The sequence below is a fragment of the Cinclus cinclus genome, chromosome 19 (assembly GCF_963662255.1).
Source record: "Cinclus cinclus chromosome 19, bCinCin1.1, whole genome shotgun sequence".
NCBI classification, from domain to species: domain Eukaryota; kingdom Metazoa; phylum Chordata; class Aves; order Passeriformes; family Cinclidae; genus Cinclus; species Cinclus cinclus.
The window spans coordinates 3,680,723-3,701,042 of NC_085064.1; the positions used below are offsets into that span (position 1 = coordinate 3,680,723).

Genomic DNA, 20,320 nt, shown 5'->3' on the forward strand with positions numbered 1-20,320 from the left:
GCTTTGGGAATGATCCTGTTTGCTGCTGCCTTTCTTTTAAAAAGAGAGAAGCAGGGGCAGGAAGGGATTGCTGTTCCACTCTTGAAGTTTACGCTTGGAGAACTTTTCCTGACACAGATGTACAGGCTGAGATGTTCATGTGACCGACTCTCCTGTTGTAACCAAACCCTATTTGTGTTGAAGAAAATACACATTTCTCCTTCTGGTACTTTGTGTTTTCAACTGTTCAGCTCATCCTTGTGTAACATCACAGAGGATGCCTGGTTGAGGATCTCCCTTTCTCAAAACCCATCGATATGGCCATGCTGAGAAAAATCTGTTTGGGAAAATTGCCCTGGTCCACTGGTTTGGCTATAAGTGTAGAGTTTGGAGTCCAGAGCTATTTTTTTTTTACTGGGAGGGGCTGTAGGATGTAGCTGCCTTTTTGCTTGCCAAGGCTGATTTAGGAACTGTTTTGTGCTGTGAGTTGTAGTGAAAGTGATAAACTGAGCACACGTGTGTGAGAATTGTCTGAGTGTAATGGAGAATGCTGTTCCTTCCTGAAAAGCATTGCTTTTTGCTGTTCCTTCCTGGAAAGCTTTTTGCAGTTTTTCTGTTGCTGCTACAGTCCTGCTCAGGGGCTGTGAAATAATGTTGAAGTGCAGCTCTTCAGTGAAGAGAAAGGGAATGTTCCTCTGAGTTTCTCTGGAGTAAGGGCTTGCCTGAGCGGGAGTATTACGGATCAGCCGGTGTGCTGAAAGTGTATTCTTTTCCTGGGCAGGAAAACAAGCCACGTGGGAATCAGTTGGGATACTTGTGTCCACACTGTCATGGTCATATTTCCTTGGACTTGAGCTTCATCCATATGCAGGAGCTCTGAGCAGCTTAGGGCTTGTGTGCTCTAAGCTGTGGGTGCTGGGGAGGCTGTGCTCCTCCTGGCAGGAGCCTGTCCTCCTGTCCATCTGCCCTCAGCACTGTTCCCTGGGGACTGAGGCAGTAGGAAGCACCTTCTCCCCTTCTCCTGAATCAGCAACCTCTGCTCCCTGCGCAAGGAGGGGACTTTAAGATCCAAATTTTTGCCTTTCTTGCAGGGGTTTAATTCAAACGCACAAACTCGGAAAGTACTTTGATGCTCTCTTAGGGAGCGACAGCAGCTTAACTACCCCAGCTTGTTCACACCTCAGCTGACCTGGAACTTCCTTGCATAGCTGAGCAAGTTTATGGATCTACCCAACCTTAGCAAAATCACTTTTCATCGGAAGTAGTAGACCCCATAGAGCCTTTTGTACTTGTGTGGCTGTGTTTGCTTTAAGTTAACACACAGAGTTATTCTGGGACAATGTGCTTGTTCAAACACAGGGCACTTCAATTGCTTTGAGAACAGATAAAGCCAAGTTGGTGGGAGTGTGCACAGGGGAGTGGTGGTCTTCAATGGGAGGGTGTCTGGTGTAACAAGGGGTTGCTCTGCCTGCAGAGCTGCAATAATTCCCTTGGTGTGTGGGGGCTCTTACCCTGCCCCATTACCAGGTTACTGTGCCTCAGCTAACATGCAGTACGTTTATGTCCTGGTAATTCAGTCCCTTTGGTTTCATCCTTCATCTTAAACTGACTTGATCGTCACGTTTTGATTTTAGGTGGACTTTGCACGGGAAAGGTGCAGTGCTGTAGTTGTAAACGCAGAGCGTGATTTAAGCCAGTGGCAGCTCATCCATTTTTACTACGCTTGTGATGCTTTTTGTCCTGAAATGAATCTGTTCTTTTTCAAAATGGTAATTTTAATAATTTAAGTACATAAAAGCAAATTTAGAAGTGAAGTAGGAGAAAGTGTTGGAGCACAAGAAGTGTGCAAGGGAGGTTGTTGATGAAGATACTGTCTCTAATGAATCACTTTGGTTCTGCTCTGTGCAGTGAAATGCTTCAAACAAGTTAACAGATGGATCTGGGTCTGTTTATTAGAAGTCTGTCGATGTTTGCATGGAGCTGCCCCTAAGGAGAACATCTGTAGCACTTGTAAATCATATTAATAATGCTGATACATGGCCTTGCAGAACTGGTGGTGTAAGGGAGAATTGCAGTGTAGCTTCTTAGCTCCACAGAGCAGGAAACAACCCTTTAAATAGGTAATACAGAGGAATTAAGTGCTCTTTGTAAGGGCTCTGTATTTTATACATTGCTCAGAGTACTTTCTGTACTTAGTTTCATAAAGAGGAGGTGATCTTCCTGTTTCTGTAGCCTCTTAAACTCAGCTGGAAGTGGAATTTGATTGTGTCTAACCCCCTCTCCCTAACAGGTGTCACTAAGGACCTTTTGGGTGTTGTGGTTTATCTTTGAGGAAATGTTTTTAAAGAGTGCTGCAGTGTGGGCACTGGGATAAAGTAGATGGCAGTTTTAGCTTTGTACTTCCTTCCAGTGACAAGGAGTGTTGTACTTAGTCCAGAAGTTGCTCCCAGAAACCCCAGTGATGGTATTTGAAATGTAGATGCATGTTTTTTGTGCTCTTGCTGCCTTTTCCCCCCACTTCCTTTAAAATTTGTTGCAACCGTAACACCGAGAAGGAGTAAATCTGTAAATGCAGGGGGAAAGGCTAATGACTTTAGTTGCAGATGGCAGTGGAAATATTGATATTCCCACTTCCAAGTGGAGGATAACCAGCCTGCAGCCTGGGGTGTCAGAACTGTCAGCAGGCTGGCTTGTAGTGGGAGTTTTTGTAATTCTGTGCAGGTACAGCAGATGTTTGGAGATGCTCTGCCCAGCAGGGAAGTAGTTGAGCTCTTGTGGCTTTTTCTTCTTTTTTTACACTTTTCTTCAAAAAGCTTTCTGTCCAATAATCTCTCTTTTTGGAAATCAGAGTGCAGAAAAAGAGACAATCATGACAAAACCTGTTGTGGAAAGGCTCTTTGTCATTTATTCACTATATGTTGAATCAAATCGAGTGAGTTTGAGCTTTTTCCTTATGCTGTAAGAGTACACAGAGCACCATATGCTGATTAAAAAGAGGAAGGGCTGACTTTTTCAGGACTCAAATATTTAACTGTGCAGCTCACATCCTTTAAGAAGCAGACAATGAGGGTGTAGATGTACACTTAGGAGCTCTGGACCTTGTGTGGGTGTTGCCACATTCTGCTTTACTGGCTGTACCTGAATGCTGCTACTGTGATTCCATCGTCTGAAACCTGAGACAGACCCAGAGTGTGTGGGGGGTTTTTTTGTTCTTATTTCAGTTAGTTTGGTTGTTATTAATTATTTAACTGAAATGCAGTGTGTTGACCTGAAATTGGCAGAACTTTTTGCCCGAGTCACAGGATGGATGGTCAGGAGTGTCACTGTTGGAGAAGTTGTGCTTTGGTGAAGGCAGGTGTAAAAGAATAGGGGAAATATGGGAAATCAGGAGGCAGAGCCTTGAAGGAGATGGGTTATGATGCTTTAGCCTGTAGTTCAGAAAAGTAGTCTGGGTGTGATCCAGCATTTAACAGCAGCCTGTGGTCAATCCCATTTTCAAACTGCATAGAAAAGGGAGCTTTCACTTCTGTCTTCCTGCTTTATTCACCCCTCCTTTCTTTTCCTGACTTTCTCTCTGGTTTGCTTTCTCCCAGAGGGCGTGGGTTAGCTGCCTAGTTTATCTGCTCAGTAGTGTTTATATCTATTTCTATCCACCAGTTTTGTTTCCTGAAGGAATACAAGCAGAAACAGCCCCAGGCTGACTTCTTCTGAAGCCACTGAGTATCAGATTAAGACTATTCAGCATTATCATCCAGTTCTGAAATGATTAACAGCCTCAGCCTGCTGCTTGTCACTGGGGTGGTGTGTCTAGGATGGACCTGTTGTTCCTACACTTTTAGCTGGGTGGTTTCTTCTTAACAGCTCTCAGCAAGTGAGATTTATCTTTTCTCCATGTGCTGTGGTAGCTCTGTTTTCTGATGGCTGGGCAAGCAGGGATTCAGAGATTCCCTGCCACAAGCAAGTTCAGGCTGAAGGAACCATCAGCTTGTCACACAGTTTGTCTCCCACTTTCAGAGCAGTTGGTGATGCTGACGTGAAGGATGCTTGGAAAGGGTGACTGTGGTTCAAACCCAGGCGAGGAAATGGATTTGTTGTTCTTGATATATGGATTTGAATGCAAAACCAGAGGTGAGCAGAAGTGGAAGACTAGATTCTGTCCCTCTGTGAAGCTTAAAGTGATAGTAATTCCAGAAACACAGAGAGGTGGAAGAACAAAGAAGGCATCCAGCAGACAGCATTCATGCCAGTTCTCAGCTTGCAGAGCTGGCCAGCCTGCAGAAGTTGTCATGGAGTCTGTGGAGTCTTTTGCTGTGCCCATCAGCAAGCCTTGAATTTGGAGTCACCAAAATTTTTCCACTCCTTGGCCAACTTTAATGTAAACATGGAGATATCTCTTCTTGATGAGGTTGCGATTTCTTTTGTGCTGTTTTAGGAAATGTGATGGCAGAGTACAGGATCTCCATGCTCCTGCACCCTTTGCCCTTGTGCAGTGGGGTTTCTCTTGCTGGGATCCCGTTCTGCTGCAGGGAGAGGATGCTTCTCCAGGGCTGGATGGCACTGACTCCCTCAGCTCTCCAGCTATTGCAATTGAGACAGTGGCAGCACCCACACACCTCATCAGTTTGACAAGTCTCCAGCCCCAGAAATGCAGCACTGAGTTCCCTTGTTATTATACCTCTGTCTAACAGCTGGAAAAGGAATTGACTCAGGTAGAGAAACCACAAAATGTGCAGAGCTTGAGTTTGTTCCTGCCTGTGCTTAAGTCTTCCTTAGCAAGAGGTTTGTCTTGATTGACCAATTAGTTGTATCTTGCAGGTGATAAGTCTGCAAAACCCTCTGGGGTGAGGTGCTGAGCCACAGAGACCTTGAAGCTTAGTGAGAGGGGGAAGCTGGTGAGCACTTTGCAGGATCAGGCTTGAAGTGGCTCCTGAATGCCAGAGGACTGGGCTGCTGGCTGTGTTGTGGTTTGCACTGTACTGCAGTGTGTCCTCAGCCACGTTCCTGCCTCCCCGAGCTCTCCTGCCCCCTGTCCTGCTCCTGAGAGCACGGATGGTATGTGGCCATGTGCCAGCACCTTCTCACTGCTTCCTTTTTGCCTGGGCTGCAGGGCTGCAGTTGCACAGGGGCTTTTGTGGGGCTGCAGCCACCTCTGCAAGTGCTAGGAGTTGGCAAATAAGTGTGCAGTGCACTGGATAAGAGAGGAGATCTGCTCTAAGCAGGATCTTTTCCCTGTAAATTTTGGCTGTCTGGTTTCTCCCTGACTCTCCCCCCCCCCGCCCCATTAGGTGTTGTGGCTTCAGCCCAGTGGGTCACACAAGGTAATTCCATTGCATCTCCACCTTTCCCCTCTGGGATAAAATGGCACGAGCAGAGTCTGCCCAGACATGTGGTTATCCCAAACACTTCACTTGCTGTGCCAAATCTCTCATATGTAAAAGCCCAACAGTTTGTTGGTTTTTTTTCATTGCCATAAAGGTGTAATGTCTGTATCTTGTGAGAGGCACAACCATCAGCACATTCCTGTTAAGCACCTCCCCATTCCCATCCTGTTGATTTGGATGTGCGAGCCACCAGCTGCTCCAAGTACTCTGGAACCTGTTCATAGATCTCATTTATTACACCTATGCATTTGTTACCTTTTCCATGATAGGACACACAGTTAATTTGCTGAAGTACCTCCTGGCTGATTCTTTGCAAGTCAAGTTCAGCTTATGTAAGTCAAGACCTTAGTGCAGTCAGGTTTCAAAGCTGGCTGAGCTCCTCCAGTCAGATATCCAACACAGAGTAAGCTCTGTAACCACTCACTTTTCCTTCTTCCTGTAGCCTTTTTAACAAAACTTTGAGCTTGCACAAAGCCAACGTAGTCTGAGTTGAAATTTGCCTCTGTGTTTTCAGGGAATCACAAAAAGCAGGGCAGGAAGAAATGTCCAGAGGTCATTCTGTCCTCCTCAATGCAAAGAAAGATCAGTCATGCCTAATTAATTACTGACACTGGTCCCTTAAAACTGTTCTCAAAACCAAATTCAAAGCTATGAAAATGAACTTGGTTTAGTGTTAACCATCACTCCCTGCCCTTGGAACTACAGCCTTTAGAAATCAGTTGAGCCCCATCTGATCTGTGTGTGACATGCAGCTAAATTCCTGCTCAGACTTGATAGGAAGGTGCTTCCTGTGGCATTAGTGACTTGGGGGAGAAAAATACTCTGGCCTCAAATTATCAGAAAGTCCATAATTTTATTTGAGGTGCCTAGCAGTGTTTATAAGTCTCCAGTGCTTTTATTATAGTGACTTTTGGGTACCCTGGGTTTGAAGGCATCTTGTTAGAGATCTTACAGCAGTGTGATGTGCAGGGAGCACTGAATAGGCATCAAATCTGAAGGCCCTTGAAATTGCCAGTTACTCCTGGCTGATTTCTACCTACTGGTTAGGAAACACCTGCTCTTATAATAGCCAAGGAGAGACCAAGGGTGGGAAAGCCATCTGCATAATCTGATGAGCATTAAACCAACCAAGTCAAAAGCCAAGGAACTGACTTAATCTGCTGTGATCTTTTCCCCTCCCTCATGCAGAGGTGAGCTCAGGACGCAGTTGCATCTCCCAGTCTCAGGATGTTATTAGGGTGGTGCTCAAAATAATATGCATGAAAAGAAAAAAAATCTATGATGTGTGGAATTAATGATTTGGGAGACAGCAAGGATGGCTGAATGGACTTTGGGTGCTGCAGTCTGCCATAGGGGCAACTACAGGCCAAATTCCCAGCTCCTGCAGTGAAGCCAAGTGTAAATCCCAGTGTCTTGAGGGGGTGGCAAGTCGTGTGAAGTGTGTCTGTCTGCTGATAAAGCAACTCGTCTGTCCTCAAGTCTTGCTCTCAAATTGCACATCCCTTGAGTCTGAAGACACCATCCCTGCTGACGTGGGATGTAGGTACTGAAAGCTGCCTGAAGTTCAGTTCCTGTGTGGGGCTAGGAAGGGGAGGCAAAGGAGGCATCCACAAGTTTTGCTGCCTTCTAAGGAGACTGGAGGAGTGCTGGTGTAGCCCTTACTTTCTACAGCCACAGAATGAAATGGGTACAACCCTCATTAATAACCTTACCTTTGTTTTGAGGTTTAGTAGTGCTAAACCCCCCTGCAGAGAAAGTCTGGACAAGATGACCAAGGCTGAGCTATTTCTCTGACGTAGGCAATAGCACACAGTGGCAAATCTGACCAAATTTCTATTTGTTGGGGAAAAAAAAGAGACTGAGAGTCTGCTTTGGAGGCTGCAAGGAGCCAATGTGGGGAAGCAATGCTTGGAGCAGCAGTTTGGAGGACACTGCTGTGACTGCCCTGGTGGCAAATCTAGGCAAGTCACCAAATTTTGGGTCTGGTTCTGCTGATTGGAGGGATCTAGGCAAGTCACCAAATTTTGGGTCTGCTTCTGCTAACTGGAGGGTTCTAGGCAAGTCACCAAATTTTGGGTCTGGTTCTGCTGACTGGAGGGCTCTAGGCAAGTCACCAAGTTTTGGGTCTGGTTCTGCTGATTGGAGGGCTCTAGGCAAGTCACCAAATTTTGGGTCTGGTTCTGCTGATTGGAGGGCTCTAGGCAAGTCACCTCACCATGGTGTAAAGTGTGAATTGTGAGCAGCAGCCCCTTGAGGAAATAACAGGGTTTTTGTGTGTGCATAGTGTCAAGTGCCAAGGGACCTTGGTCTCTGCCCAGCCTCTATGTGCTACTGTAATGTAAATAAAAATGTCCAGATAACAACGGGGTCAAGGAACATCTCTCAAACTTGATAATTTTCCCTGATGGGAAGATTTATGTGGCTGTTCTTGGCCGGGCTGGAATTGTGCCAGATTTTCATCAGTTCGAGTAACCGTGCAGAAATACCATACCAAAGGGAGGAAGAAAACAAACAAAAAAAAAATCCACAAAAAACCCCCAAGATGTTGCCAGGCTGACATAAAGCTTGCTGTAAGTTTGCAATCGAAACAAACCCCATCGAGGGAGCAGAGCATCCGTTAAATGTTGGGCAGTGCCAAAGGAAGTGGGCTGGAGCAGCAGGAGAGCTGGCACGCTGCAACCCTTCATGGGGCTTCAGAGCTGCTTTTAAAATAGTCCCCACCACTGCAGACAGGAAAATGTTATCCTGCTAGTGCAGGGAATTATTTTCATGTTTTCTCCACTGACTGACCCTGTGCAAGAGACTCAATTGAATGTTTTTTCTTTTTTTTCTTTTTTTTAAAGAAAAAAATCCATCCCAACTAGCTGGGTTTTTTGATGCCTGGTTTGCTGCTCTGAGGTTGCAACTTAGCAAAAAAACCACTTAAACTCCAGAACTTAAAACCTCCTTTCTTTGAGGTTTTTGGATTTGCTTTTAATTACTATCTCAGACTGAATAAGAAGCAATGTTCGCTCTGTGTACGACAGCACTTTAGGGTGTATTTTAAACTTGCAATATCAAAGCTACTTGTGCAGACAGAGAAATCAAGAACAGCTCCTGCTACTTGAACATTATAGGCCTGAGGAACTGGATAAGTAGTGGTTTAAAAATTGAAATTTAGAGAAGTTATTACTGCAGGGCTAAAAGAAGTCTCACCTTAGCCCCTCACTGGAAGGTGCACATGATGTCTGGTTTTGGCAATCTTTGCTCCAGTACCTTGTACAGTGATGTCCTGGGTCACTGTCCCTAATAATTTAAATATTTATTGATACCAGTACAGTTTTAGTAGGTGCTGCAGTGCTTAGACAAGAGCTGTGTAGTATAGTTCTACCTGTAGTTATGGGACAGTTTGTAGAAACTTGCTTATTTTTTGTCTGTGGGTCTACTAAAGTGTTCTCTTGGATGATTTGTGTGGTAATTTGGGATGTCAGATGGTCAGGGCTCTCATTCCCTCACTTAATAAATCATGTTTCACTTGGAGTAGATTTCTCAAGTATTAATTTATCTTCAGTTCTAAGTCATTGCCTTTCGGATGTTTTCAAAGCATTTTTACCCTCATCTTCCCACATTCCTCGTTTTCCTGCTTTTTGCATTCTCAAAAATGTTACCATTTGAGTCTTAAGGAATGGCTGTAGAAGCAAATTCTTGGTTTTAAAAATTACAAAGTGATCTAGGATTAAAGCAGCTGCCCCAGCAAATGGTGAGGGAGCCACTGGACCAAGTTAAAGGTGCAGTGAGGCACAGGCACATTAAAGCTTTATTTATGGCAGGACAGTACTTCCAGTGCTGCCAGGTAGTCCAGGTAGCTATTTCTGTCTTCTGCAGGCTCCAGCAGTTCAATGCCAATGCTGCTGGAAGCTTTGGAACAACTTTTGGTTGTAAAAACCAGTGTGTTGAGGCATGGAAGTTAAAGAGGAGCAGTGAACTGACCAAGTTGGCTGTCATGGTTCTGCCACTCCTTTTTTTTGGTAATGTTCTTAATTAAAATCCTTTCTGAGTTGTGTCACTGATGACTGTTCCATCTTCTTATGTGGACTGCACGGGCCACATTGAGGATCAGAATGGCCCTGTGGAGAAGCAGTGCCTGTCCCAGAGAGTTTTCTCTGCTGGGTGGGGTCAGAAAGGAGCTCCCACTATCTCCATGGCACAGATGAGGAGCTGTGGGGTGAAGATACTGAAAGCCTTGGCTGAAGTCAGGGAGAAAAAAGTCTGAGACAGGTAGGAGCTATGGATCTGTGGTTTGTTGAATTACAGTTCTGGGATTTAATACAAATTAATTAAAAATCCTTATCAGATTGGAGTTTGAGGTAAGGACATCAGGAAATTCAGATGAAAAGAGAATCGTATTTAGCCTCAAGTTATTTAAAGGGAAGACTTAAGTTACACTGCATAGTTTCAAACCTGTGACCCAAATGCTCTCTAGCAGTAGGAATTACTCTCCGTGGGTATTTTATTTCCCTTCAATCCTTGCACTGAATTCAGTTTGTTAATCAAGAAGACAGCAAACAAAATGTTTCAGTGGTGGTCACCAGGGGACTGCAGCCAGCGTTGCATTCTCTGGGATGATGGATGTTGCTCAGAAACCTGAATCCATGCAGGGAGCTCCCCACAAGGAGACAGAGTGAAACTTCCTAATTATTTTTTTTGTTGTTGTTTTTAATTCTTTGTCTATTTACCCCCCCCGTCGATCTGAAGATTGAATTTTGCAGTATATCTGCTGCTGCTTAGACTTGATGGAACACTGGGAGAAAATGCTTCCCCAGTTCCTTCCAAATCTGAAATCCCAAGTAACATTCTGGTTATGAAATTCCCTGTCCAGAGGATGCCAGCATCCCTTTTGCCTGCTTGGTGATCATCCTTCCTGTCATGAACAGCATGATCAGATGAGAGACCAGTCCTTTTGGAACTAAGCTGGGCTCCTGAGTTACCAAAAAACAGGTACCAGAAAATGGCACAAGAGTCCCAGTGGCATTTTTCCTTGGAATATAGTGGGTGTTGTGAACAAATGATGGCGGCATCAGAACTGGACTTGTTTTGTTTCCTGCACAAATAATCACATTGACACGGGTTTGGTTTAGGTTTTTAGCAGTTCCCTCCCTCTCTGCTGCAGATCTGTTTGTTTGTACACAGCTATTTTGGTCAATTTTCCCCAAGTTAGGTATGTGTTTACTTTTTGCCTTCATCTAATCAGCAGCTCACAGGGTAAGTTGATGTTCTATATTTAGTCCAAATATTCAGTAGAAATGATTAGGCCTGTATTAAGACAGAGGTTTTTTGGTTTTTCCCAGGATGTCTTCCTGCTTCTTTCTTATGTTGCTGCAGCTTCTGTCCCTGCTCATGTTTCTCTGTTCAGCCACGAAGTGTGTGTCAGAGTATTTGTATTGCTTTCTAAGCATATTTGAAATAATTTGCCTCTAAAAAGTGATTGTGGTCTGTTTGCCATGAGAAGAGTAGCTGCAGTCCTGACGTGAGCTGAAATATCCAATGTTTATGGAAGGTGACATAACAAAGCTGTTTACCATATGCTACACAAGGCACAGCGATACTGGGCTATTTTTACCTCTGCAGTTTGCAGAGGGAAAACCAGAATACAATAATGCAATTTATGTAGTCTCCTCTAGTTCAAATGTGCCTTTGAGAGAGAACATGACAGCACTGTGTGAGCCAGGTCATGGGATATCAGTATAACACCAGTTATTATTTGAGCCTGGATCTCTAAACTTTGGTATGAAACTGGGGTCAGAACCAGTCAGGTGCATTCAGTGAGAGGCATAATAAGACATTTGAGATTCAAAGTGCAGATCACTTCAAGTTGGGGTGTTTCTGGTGACACCTTTCATTCACAGCAGTTCACAGCATCTCCCTCTGCCCCTTCTTTCCTTTCCCTGGATTGCAGTCCTGTTGTCTGCTCTTCATTATGGGATTTCAAACTACCCATTGCACCAGAGCAGAGCCCTGTGAGCTGACTCTGTGCCAGGCAGCATGGGTCTAGAGACAATGCAGTTCAGTTTACATGGAGCTGGAAGCTATGGATTTAGCAGCTTGCATCAGTGCATTCATGAGAGTCTGCATTATATCCTAACTGTATTCCCTGATCGGATTCTTAGGTTGCCCCGAGTGTTTTCTTGACATGAAGATGCTCTCTGAGCCAGCTAAAGCAAGAACTAGTCCCATGAAGCTTGCTGTATCTCTGCAGACTTTGAATTTGGGAATTGCTTTTCCACTGTCTCTTGGGTCTTGAACTGTGCCCATCTCCAAGATAAACTGTGTTCCAGGAACAAAGTCAATGGGGTAAAGAGCCTGAGTTTAAATCTTGTCCACAGAAGAAGTGTCTCAACCTGCCTGCTTCAAAAATCTTTATTTACACCCTGCCCTCTCCCTCTCTCTAGTTTGCTCTAGGTTGTATGGTTGCACCCTGGCAATGGGATGTCAGTCCCATTCAGGGAGCATAAAGGAAGAAAGAAAATCTCCCCGTTGCTGCCTCAGTGACAGCGAGTGAGAAGCGAGCAGGAAGATGTCGACGGTCACGGCAGCGATCCAGGCTCCTCAGGGCCCTGTGAATCCTCCACCTCCAGAGGTCACTAATCCCAATAAACCTGGCCGCAAGACCAACCAGTTGCAATATATGCAAAATGTTGTGGTGAAAACCTTGTGGAAGCATCAGTTTGCTTGGCCTTTCTACCAGCCTGTTGATGCAATTAAACTGAATTTGCCGGTACGTATTTTTCATCTTCTCAGCCTACAAAGCTTTGTGTTGGTCGGTTCAGTTTTTGGGATTGCTCAGAGTGGAAGTATCAGTGCCTGGGATGGTGTTGGGCTCAGCCAGTGGCTTTATGTGCAGCAAGAGGGGCTTTGGTGCTCTAATCCAGAACGAGAAAAGGACACTGCACAGCCCTGCAGTGTCTCCAGGCTAATCACAGCCACTGCAGATGCTCCAGACCAGCCCAGGGAGAAACTGGGTTAACAGGTGCCATTTTAAAGGCCAAAATGCTCTTAAAATTAGAGATTGAAACTTTGAGCACAGTTTTAGACGGCCTTGATAAACTTCTGTGAGTGCCAGAGGCAGCCTTTAAAGAGAGGCAGAAATGCTGATTCCCACACTGGAGGTTGTGTGTTTTCAAGTCAGGTTCATAATAATAGCAAGGCTAAAAAGATACAAATCAGAAAATAATATATATTTCCATTAACAATTTCCATAAAATTGTGGTGGGGTGGTTTTTTTTGGGGGGGGGGGGGGAGGGGGGCTGAGGAGAAAGCAGGGGTTAGAGGGAGATGGGAACAAAACTGAATCATCTGTACCAAAAAACTGAATCAGAAACTGCGACATCATCCCTGATTTTCCAACAGGATTATCACAAAATAATAAAAAACCCCATGGACATGGGCACGATCAAGAAGCGCCTGGAGCACAACTATTACTGGAGTGCCAGTGAATGTATGCAGGATTTCAACACCATGTTTACAAACTGTTACATTTATAACAAGGTAAAAAAAAAGAAAATCCCAGAAAAACCTTTAGAAAGCACCCACCTGCCCCTGTTACTGTGCGGGTTTTGTACGGGGCCAGCTCTGAACCTTGCTTGCAAGGGTTTGAAATGCCACTAATTGCAACCACGTTACTTGAAATGCACAAAGCTGTCTTTGTGCTGCCTCTTTCTTCCCCCAGAGTAGTTACAATGGCAAATATGCCTTTTAATTGTAGGTAGATTTCTGTTCTGGGGTTATGCAGCAAGTTTTTGCTCCTTTTATTTTCAGTTAGGAGTTGCCTGGGATGAGCTGCACTTAATGCAGTGTTCTGTAGGTGTTTTGAGGTGCTTTAATGCTGTGTGTTAGACTGTCTGGCACTAAATAGTATCTGTTAGCAGCAGAAAGGAGTTCAGGAATCGTAACTGTTCTTTGACTCTGTCTCCATAAATATGTTCATACTTATGCACATTTGGATTGTTTATTATTATTATTTTGGGTTTGGCTTGTTTGCTGTTTTGTTATGTTGTTAAAATTCTTTGTGTTCTGTTTTCTGCAGTCACTTTGTCATCATAGACCCAGACTGAAGAACAGCTGAAATAAACAAATTAATTAGTTTGAGCCACAGAATGTGTGTTTAGCCTCTTCCCTTGGACCTGCTGGCAAGCAGGGAAGGACAGCTCATCCGTTCCAGTTTGCTGCTTCCACACTGCTGCACAGGATACTGGTTTATCAGGCTCTTACTGAAGTCCTGATAATTCTCTGGATGCAGCACACTTAGGGGCTGTAATTATTGCATGCTAGAGCAGAATAGGAGAGCAGGAGAGTGGCAAGCAAGGAGGGAGAAGAGAGTGAATACCATAATTTACGTGAAGGGCATCAGTGTTTTATAAGCCTGATCTTCAACCTCGCTGCTTCAGATGTCTGAATGATACAACAAAGGTTTGTATTCTTCCTTGTGCAGCCCACAGATGACATTGTCCTCATGGCCCAAGCCCTGGAGAAGATATTTCTGCAGAAGGTTGCCCAGATGCCTCAGGAGGAGGTGGAATTGCTACCCCCAGTTCCTAAAGGCAAAGGTCGCAAGCCCTCAGCGGGCACACAGAGCACAGGTAGGGATCCATCCAGGGCCAGGGAATGTTGGGAGCCATTCCCAAGGCCTGACCCACCTTCCAGGCTGCTGGGCTTTGCGGATGGTGAAGAGGCTGGGAAGGGAGAGTGTGCTTTCACAGTTGAAGCAGTGGGGGGAGGAAGGTGTCTGGGCAATGCTCACTCAGGGTTTCAGGGCTCTTTTGTCTCAAGGCCACCCTGCATTTGTCATACCAATCCTGCCAGCTGTCACTTGCCCATCCAGGCAGCACTTGAGTGAGAGAGGGCAGTGCTGCTGCTTCTCCATGCAAAGAAGAAACCAAGGCAAGAAAAAACGAGGTAGTCAGAAATGCCAGTCTGCTGCCGGTGCCAGACCATGGCATGGAAAGCCTTTAGAGATTTGGGTTTACACAGCTCGCCCTGGGTTCTAGCATAAATCTGACACAGCAGAGACTTGGACTCAAATTTTGCTAATTCCCTAAACGCTGTATATTTTTCTTTAGCAGCATCATAAAATTTAAAGGATTTATTAGGCCGTTGCATATCAGTGGAAACTTAAGTTCAGTTCAGCTTACCTAAATTGATTTTAAATGGATTTAGGACTAAAATGTCCAAGCATGGTAAAACAGCTCATAAAGGACCTTGTGTGGGCTGAGTTAAATGATTGCAGTTTTTTTTTTCCCCCTCTAAACAAGGTCTAATTGTTGCTCTGGGAAAATCAATTGTTCCTCTGTTTTCCCACGTTTCAGGTGCTAAATGAAGCTATAATTCTATCCAAGCTCAGAGAAATTAATGATGATGTATCTTTTCAACATCCTTTGATAAAATACTGAAGGAGGATTGATGCTTTGCTTATTAGCTAGTGGGTTTGTCTCCCTTAATGTTACATCAGACAGGTTTTTAGCAGTGCAGGTGTGGCATCAGAGACACTGAGGCCATCGGGAGGTTTAAGCACTCCTGAGAATCATAAAATATGAGTTGCAAGAGATCACTGAGCCCAACTCCTGTCCCTGCTCAGGACAACCCCGAGAGTCCCAACCTGTGCTGTTGTCTAATCTGAAGTGCTTTGGACTCGTGGTTGCTGCCATTTGCATGGTATGAACCCCTCCCACTGTTCCATCTCCTGCTCTTTAGCTGAGCTCAGTGCAACTCTGGGAGCATCCCAGGGGTGAAGACTGTCCCAGAGCAACACACACTCCACGTGAAAAGCTGGAATTATTCTGCTCGTGGCTGACCTAAACCCGTGGTACAAGGACTTAGATCAGAGATTCCTCGCTTTTGTCATACCCTGGGGTGTAACAACACCGAGCAAATGACACTGTGTCCTTTGTGCTCTCCCTGGCATCCCTTTACCAAAGTCCGCCAGCACCAGTTTGCTCCCAGTCCTCTCCCACCTGTAACCACCTCCTTTCCCCTCTGGTTTAAAAGGAGCTCAGCAAGCCGTGGCCGTGTCTTCCGTGTCCCCAGCGGCCCCGTTCCAGAACGTCCCTCCAGCCGTGTCTCAGACGCCCGTCATCGCTGCCACCCCCGTGCCAACCATCACCGCCACCGTCCCTCCTGTCGCCGCCCCTGCCGCCGCCGCCCCGCCGCCTCCCGCCGCTCCGATCATGCCCGTGGTGCCTCCCACGCCCCCGGTCGTCAAGGTAAATCCGGGCAGCTCTGCTCCTTCCTCACTGCTGGCCCTGGTGTGTGTTGGGCTGGAGAGGGTTGAGAGCGATTGTGCTGTTTTTCACGTGGTCCAGCACCAGGTGATGCCACCTGTGCTTGTTCCAGATTCTCCTTTCACAGCCTTGCCCTGTGCTGCTGCTCCAGGGCTCTTGGAATTCTCCCTGTTTTACACCAAGCAGCTCAAAGCATCTCTTCCCTCTGTGATTGAGCCCATGATTTTACTGGAGCAGTTCCTTTAAGGTTTGTAGGCTCAAAGCATCTCTTTCCCTCTCTGAGCCCCTGATTTTACTGGAGCAGTTCTTTTAAGGTTTGTAGGCTCAAAGCTTCTCTTCTCTCTCTGACTGAGCCCCTGATTTTACTGGAGCAGTTCTTTTAAGGTTTGTAGGCTCAAAGCATCTCTTGCCTCTCTTGACTGAGCCCCTGATTTTACTGGAGCAGTTCTTTTAAGGTTTGTAGGCTCAAAGTATCTCTTCCCTCTCTGACTGAGCCCCTGATTTTACTGGAGCAGTTCTTTTAAGGTTTGTAGGCTCAAAGCATCTCTTCCCTCTCTGACTGAGCCCCTGATTTTACTGGTGCTGTTCCTTTAAGGTTTGCAGGCTCCAGCATTAGGAATGTTCCTCTCTGCTTTCAACCAGTTCAAGACAAGCCTGTCACTCCAGTTGGAGGAGACTGATGTTGCCTGCAGGTTTTGGGTGCATTAGTTCTGTCTTCCTTACTGAGTAATCTTTTGGGAGTTGTCACTGGTGTTTTGCTATTTATTATGTTAATTTACGGGTAAATGAAGACATTACCTAAATAATTGAAATTTTCTTAGCAGGCTGTGTATTGCTTTAGAAAATGATGAGTGCATAGCTCAAAGGAAGCTGGGGGGTCTTATTATCTAAACTGTGGAATTAACTGCAACAGTTTTGGTTGTGAGGTTGCTTGGACCAGCAGAGGCACAGAATTGTTTTGCTTTTTAACCCAATAGTTTGGGAATTACTAGAGAAATTGTAAGTCAGATCTTGGAGCTAAGCTGTCCTCCTCCTCTCTCATATTTCAGTTTCTGTCCAAATAACTTGCTTCTGAGAATCAATTTCATTTTAAAACTTAAGGATGAACCCAGAAGTGAGTTTGTCAAATACACACTGCAAAATTAATTCTGCTCAGGATTTACTTAAGATTTCCCTTAGATTTCTCTAAGGAACTTTTTCCTCCCTATCTCCCTCTCCAGAGAAATAAATCCTTCATAGCAGCACGAGAGAGCTGACTGGGCAGTCACAACTTGAATTTATGTGAAAAGGTTTGTTTGCTTAAGGCAAAATCTACCTTAGCACACCCACTAAATACAGGGGAGTGAGGGCTCACGGGTCTTTGGTGATTAATATGCTTTGGTTCAGAACTTACAGCCTGATCCTACCACTGGGGACTCGGATATGTGGTTAAGTTACTGCCACTTGCTCAGTCCTGATGCATCAGCTGTGAGCTGCAGGGCGCTCTCCTTTGCCTTGGCAAAGTCCTGGCTTCCATCTCAGGGAAATACCACATTTTGCAGCATGGTTGGGCTTGGGTTGGAGCCGTGTAAATGGTTGGTTACTGTGGCTCAGGTGACGTGCAGCGTTGCAGCCATTTGTGCTCTAGTCACAAATCCCATTTATCTCAGTGAAATAACTGGGTTTTTTTCTGTCAGAGGACAGGCAGAACTAAGAACGAGCTTGTGCTGAGCATATACTCACAAAGCCTGTCCCTGTGCTGTTTCAGAAAAAGGGAGTGAAGCGGAAAGCAGACACCACCACCCCCACCACCTCTGCCATCACTGCCAGCAGGAGCGAGTCCCCCACGCCGCTCTCGGACCCCAAACAGGCCAAAATCATCGCGCGCAGGGAGAGCGGCGGCCGCCCCATCAAACCACCAAAGAAGGACCTGGAGGATGGAGAGGTCCCTCAGCACGCAGGGAAGAAGGGCAAACTCTCTGAGCACCTCAAGTACTGTGACAGCATCCTCAAGGAGATGCTCTCCAAGAAGCACGCGGCCTATGCGTGGCCCTTTTACAAGCCCGTGGATGCAGAGGCCTTGGAATTACATGACTATCACGATATTATCAAACACCCCATGGATCTCAGTACTGTGAAAGTACGTCCTCGTTTACCTCCTCTTTTTGTGGGGGTTCCTCTGTTTGCAGGGGACTGGCTCCTTTGTGGGAGGGGGAAAGGGGAAGGGTGGAAACCGAACCTGTCTGGATGCCAGCTGGATATTTTTATATTTTGTTTCTTTCCCCTCTCCCTTTTTTGCAGTAACCTGGGACAGATTTATTTTTTTCTGCCCTGCAAAGCAGATGATGTACACAAAGTACAGTACATCCTCTCCTCTTTGTGGACAGTCCAGGTATTTAACTGGTGCTTTTAGGATTGTGTTGCACTCTGAGAAGAGGAGGAGCTTTATTTCATAGGATTCAGTTGATGGTATCCCATTTCCTGAAGCTGCTGCCTACCTGCTCTGCTTGGGGGTGGTGGTAGATAGGCTTCCATTGAGCAATTCCAACTGGAATGTGATGGTACTCAGGGAGATGTCTGATGGTTTTGTGGTTTATGCTTGGCTCCTCAAGAGTTTAGCTTAGTATGGTCCAATATTGTTTTTCCTAGTAGATTTGGAGGTTTGCTGAATCCTTCCATGAAGCAAAGCCATGGCTTTGTAGTTCCCATCTTCTTGTAAGCTGGGCACTGGTTTCTGTGTTAATGGAGGGGAGACTTCCATCTGCAGGAGGTGAAGATGTTGCTGGCTTTCACTGGCACTGCCAGAAGGGTTTTACTGCCAGCTGAGCCAGTGCCTGGGATTGTCTGAATGCTCAGGTGACAAAAGGGCAGCTGTGATTGCTGTCGTGTTCCTTGGCAGATCCTGTGTGGTACCTGGGAGCAGCATGTCACACTCTGATGTGCCATGCATCCATCCTGGGGATGCTCTGGGTCTCCAGAGATACCTGCAGCCTGCTAGTTGAAGCCTCAGGTGATTGCAGGAAGATTAGAGATGGGCAGAGTGAAATCCTGACCTTCTCAAACTGCTGTTTCCATGTGTGCTTAGGTGATTTCTTATTGCAAGAGATCCTTGTGCCATGTTCTGAAAAATCTAGGTGCAAAGCTGTGATTTCTTGGGCTGGTGACTTCTTCATACTTAAATCTCTTTAAGATCATGACTTCATTATTTTAAAATTGTACACCTCTGCTCCTTCCTGGCAAGTGCAGGTGATATCCTCCCTCTGCACCTAGCATAGGGTAGAAAATTGGAGACAGGTTGATGGCAAACCCAGTGGAGTCTTTTACACCTAAAGACTCTGGGTTTCTCATTCCACATGGTAGTATTTTTCTTAATAAAGTTGTTTGAAGTGCTGTCTGGTATTGTTTCTTTATGGAGTGTTTTATTGTCATTGCTGTTGGCCTGCAGATCATGATGTGACTTCTCAGAGATGCAGCTTGTAATACCCTCACTGTGTGGAACAGAAACCTGCCCTTTGCAGGCAGTGTCATTTTCCAGTGTCAGGGACTTCCTCTGTGCCTCTGAAAGGTTTTTATATTTAATTCTGCCCAAGTGACAATGGTTGTGATAAAGCAGCACAACTGTGGCCCTCCAAACTAACCTGGGAGGAATTATTTGAGAAATAAAACACAAGCATTGCTGCAGCTGTAACATCTTGTCTCTTTGCTTCTGTGGTTATGTTAGGTTTCATTTTCCTCAGAGAATATCCTTCACGTCCAGGAGCATACTTTTCTGTGGCAGAGGTGTCTCCAGGAGGATTTGGAGGTGGTTTTCTCTGTGTGTGGTGGAGGAGGCAGGTTGGCTGTTGTGACTGTGCTAGGGGCTGTAGCTGAGCTTGTTGCAGCCAGGAGCAGAGGGATGTGCTGGAATTTTGTGCTGGAGCTCAGACTGAGAATGGGAACAGCTGAAGGGACACGATCTGTGAGCTCATCTCCACCTCAATTCTCTTTATCACAGAGAAGGAAAGAGCAGAACTGCTTTAAGTAGGAAGGAGTGGACGTGTGAGGAGAGAGAGGCTGCAGCTCTAATTCCTGGGAGGAGTGGGATGCACTGAGGCTGGAGCTGCTGCTGCCCTGTCCCCAGGCAGGCAGGATGACTTGCAGAACATCCCTGTCCCCCTCTGTGGTGCTGGGGGACCTGCAGCACCTCTTCTGCTCCATCTTCTGGCTGCCAGATCCCAGCAGTGACAGGGATATCTCTGCCTTTGGTTTACTCGGTGGTGAGCAAGGAACAACCCTTGCTGTGCAAGAGGATTTGCATTTTTGGAATAAAGCACTTCCTCCAGGGATGTAACTCTGCTCATCCCTTAATTTTCCTGCAGTGAACTGCTGTAGTTTCAGAGCAGCTGAGTTCAGGGTCTTAAAAGTGAGGAGACATTCTCTGTGTCCTCTGTGGGCAGGACAAGTCTTGTCTAATGTGTCCCTGCTCCTAAGCTATGAGGAAACAAATTTATGAACAGTAAAGATGATTAAACAATTGATTGAGGGGGGAAAAAATGAGCTAGCATCTGCCACAGCAATCTGTGGGACAGAGGATGGGTGATCAGGCCTGCCTGCACCTCTGCCAGCCCTGCCTGACCCCTGATTTCCAGTTGTAAATATAATCACTTCTATTTTTTATTTTTTGAAAGCAGCTGGATATCTACAAGTGTATTTATAAGATATTCCAGCCCACCGATTTAAAGTGCTTTT

At 45.7% G+C, this 20,320-nt stretch overlaps 1 protein-coding gene across 5 annotated transcripts in view; it reads left to right on the forward strand.

The window, feature by feature from the left end:
- The window catches only part of BRD3 (bromodomain containing 3), a 37,900-nt gene that overhangs the window by 5,179 nt on the left and 12,401 nt on the right, over positions 1–20,320 (forward strand). For all 5 annotated transcript variants that reach the window (XM_062505775.1, XM_062505777.1, XM_062505779.1 and 2 more), the window contains exons 2-6: positions 11,789–12,114; positions 12,747–12,884; positions 13,828–13,975; positions 15,381–15,595; positions 17,361–17,732. In XM_062505775.1, coding sequence (XP_062361759.1) covers positions 11,914–12,114; positions 12,747–12,884; positions 13,828–13,975; positions 15,381–15,595; positions 17,361–17,732 — 1,074 coding nt within the window. In that variant the 5' untranslated portion in view covers positions 11,789–11,913. The remainder of the gene's footprint in view (positions 1–11,788; positions 12,115–12,746; positions 12,885–13,827; positions 13,976–15,380; positions 15,596–17,360; positions 17,733–20,320) is intronic.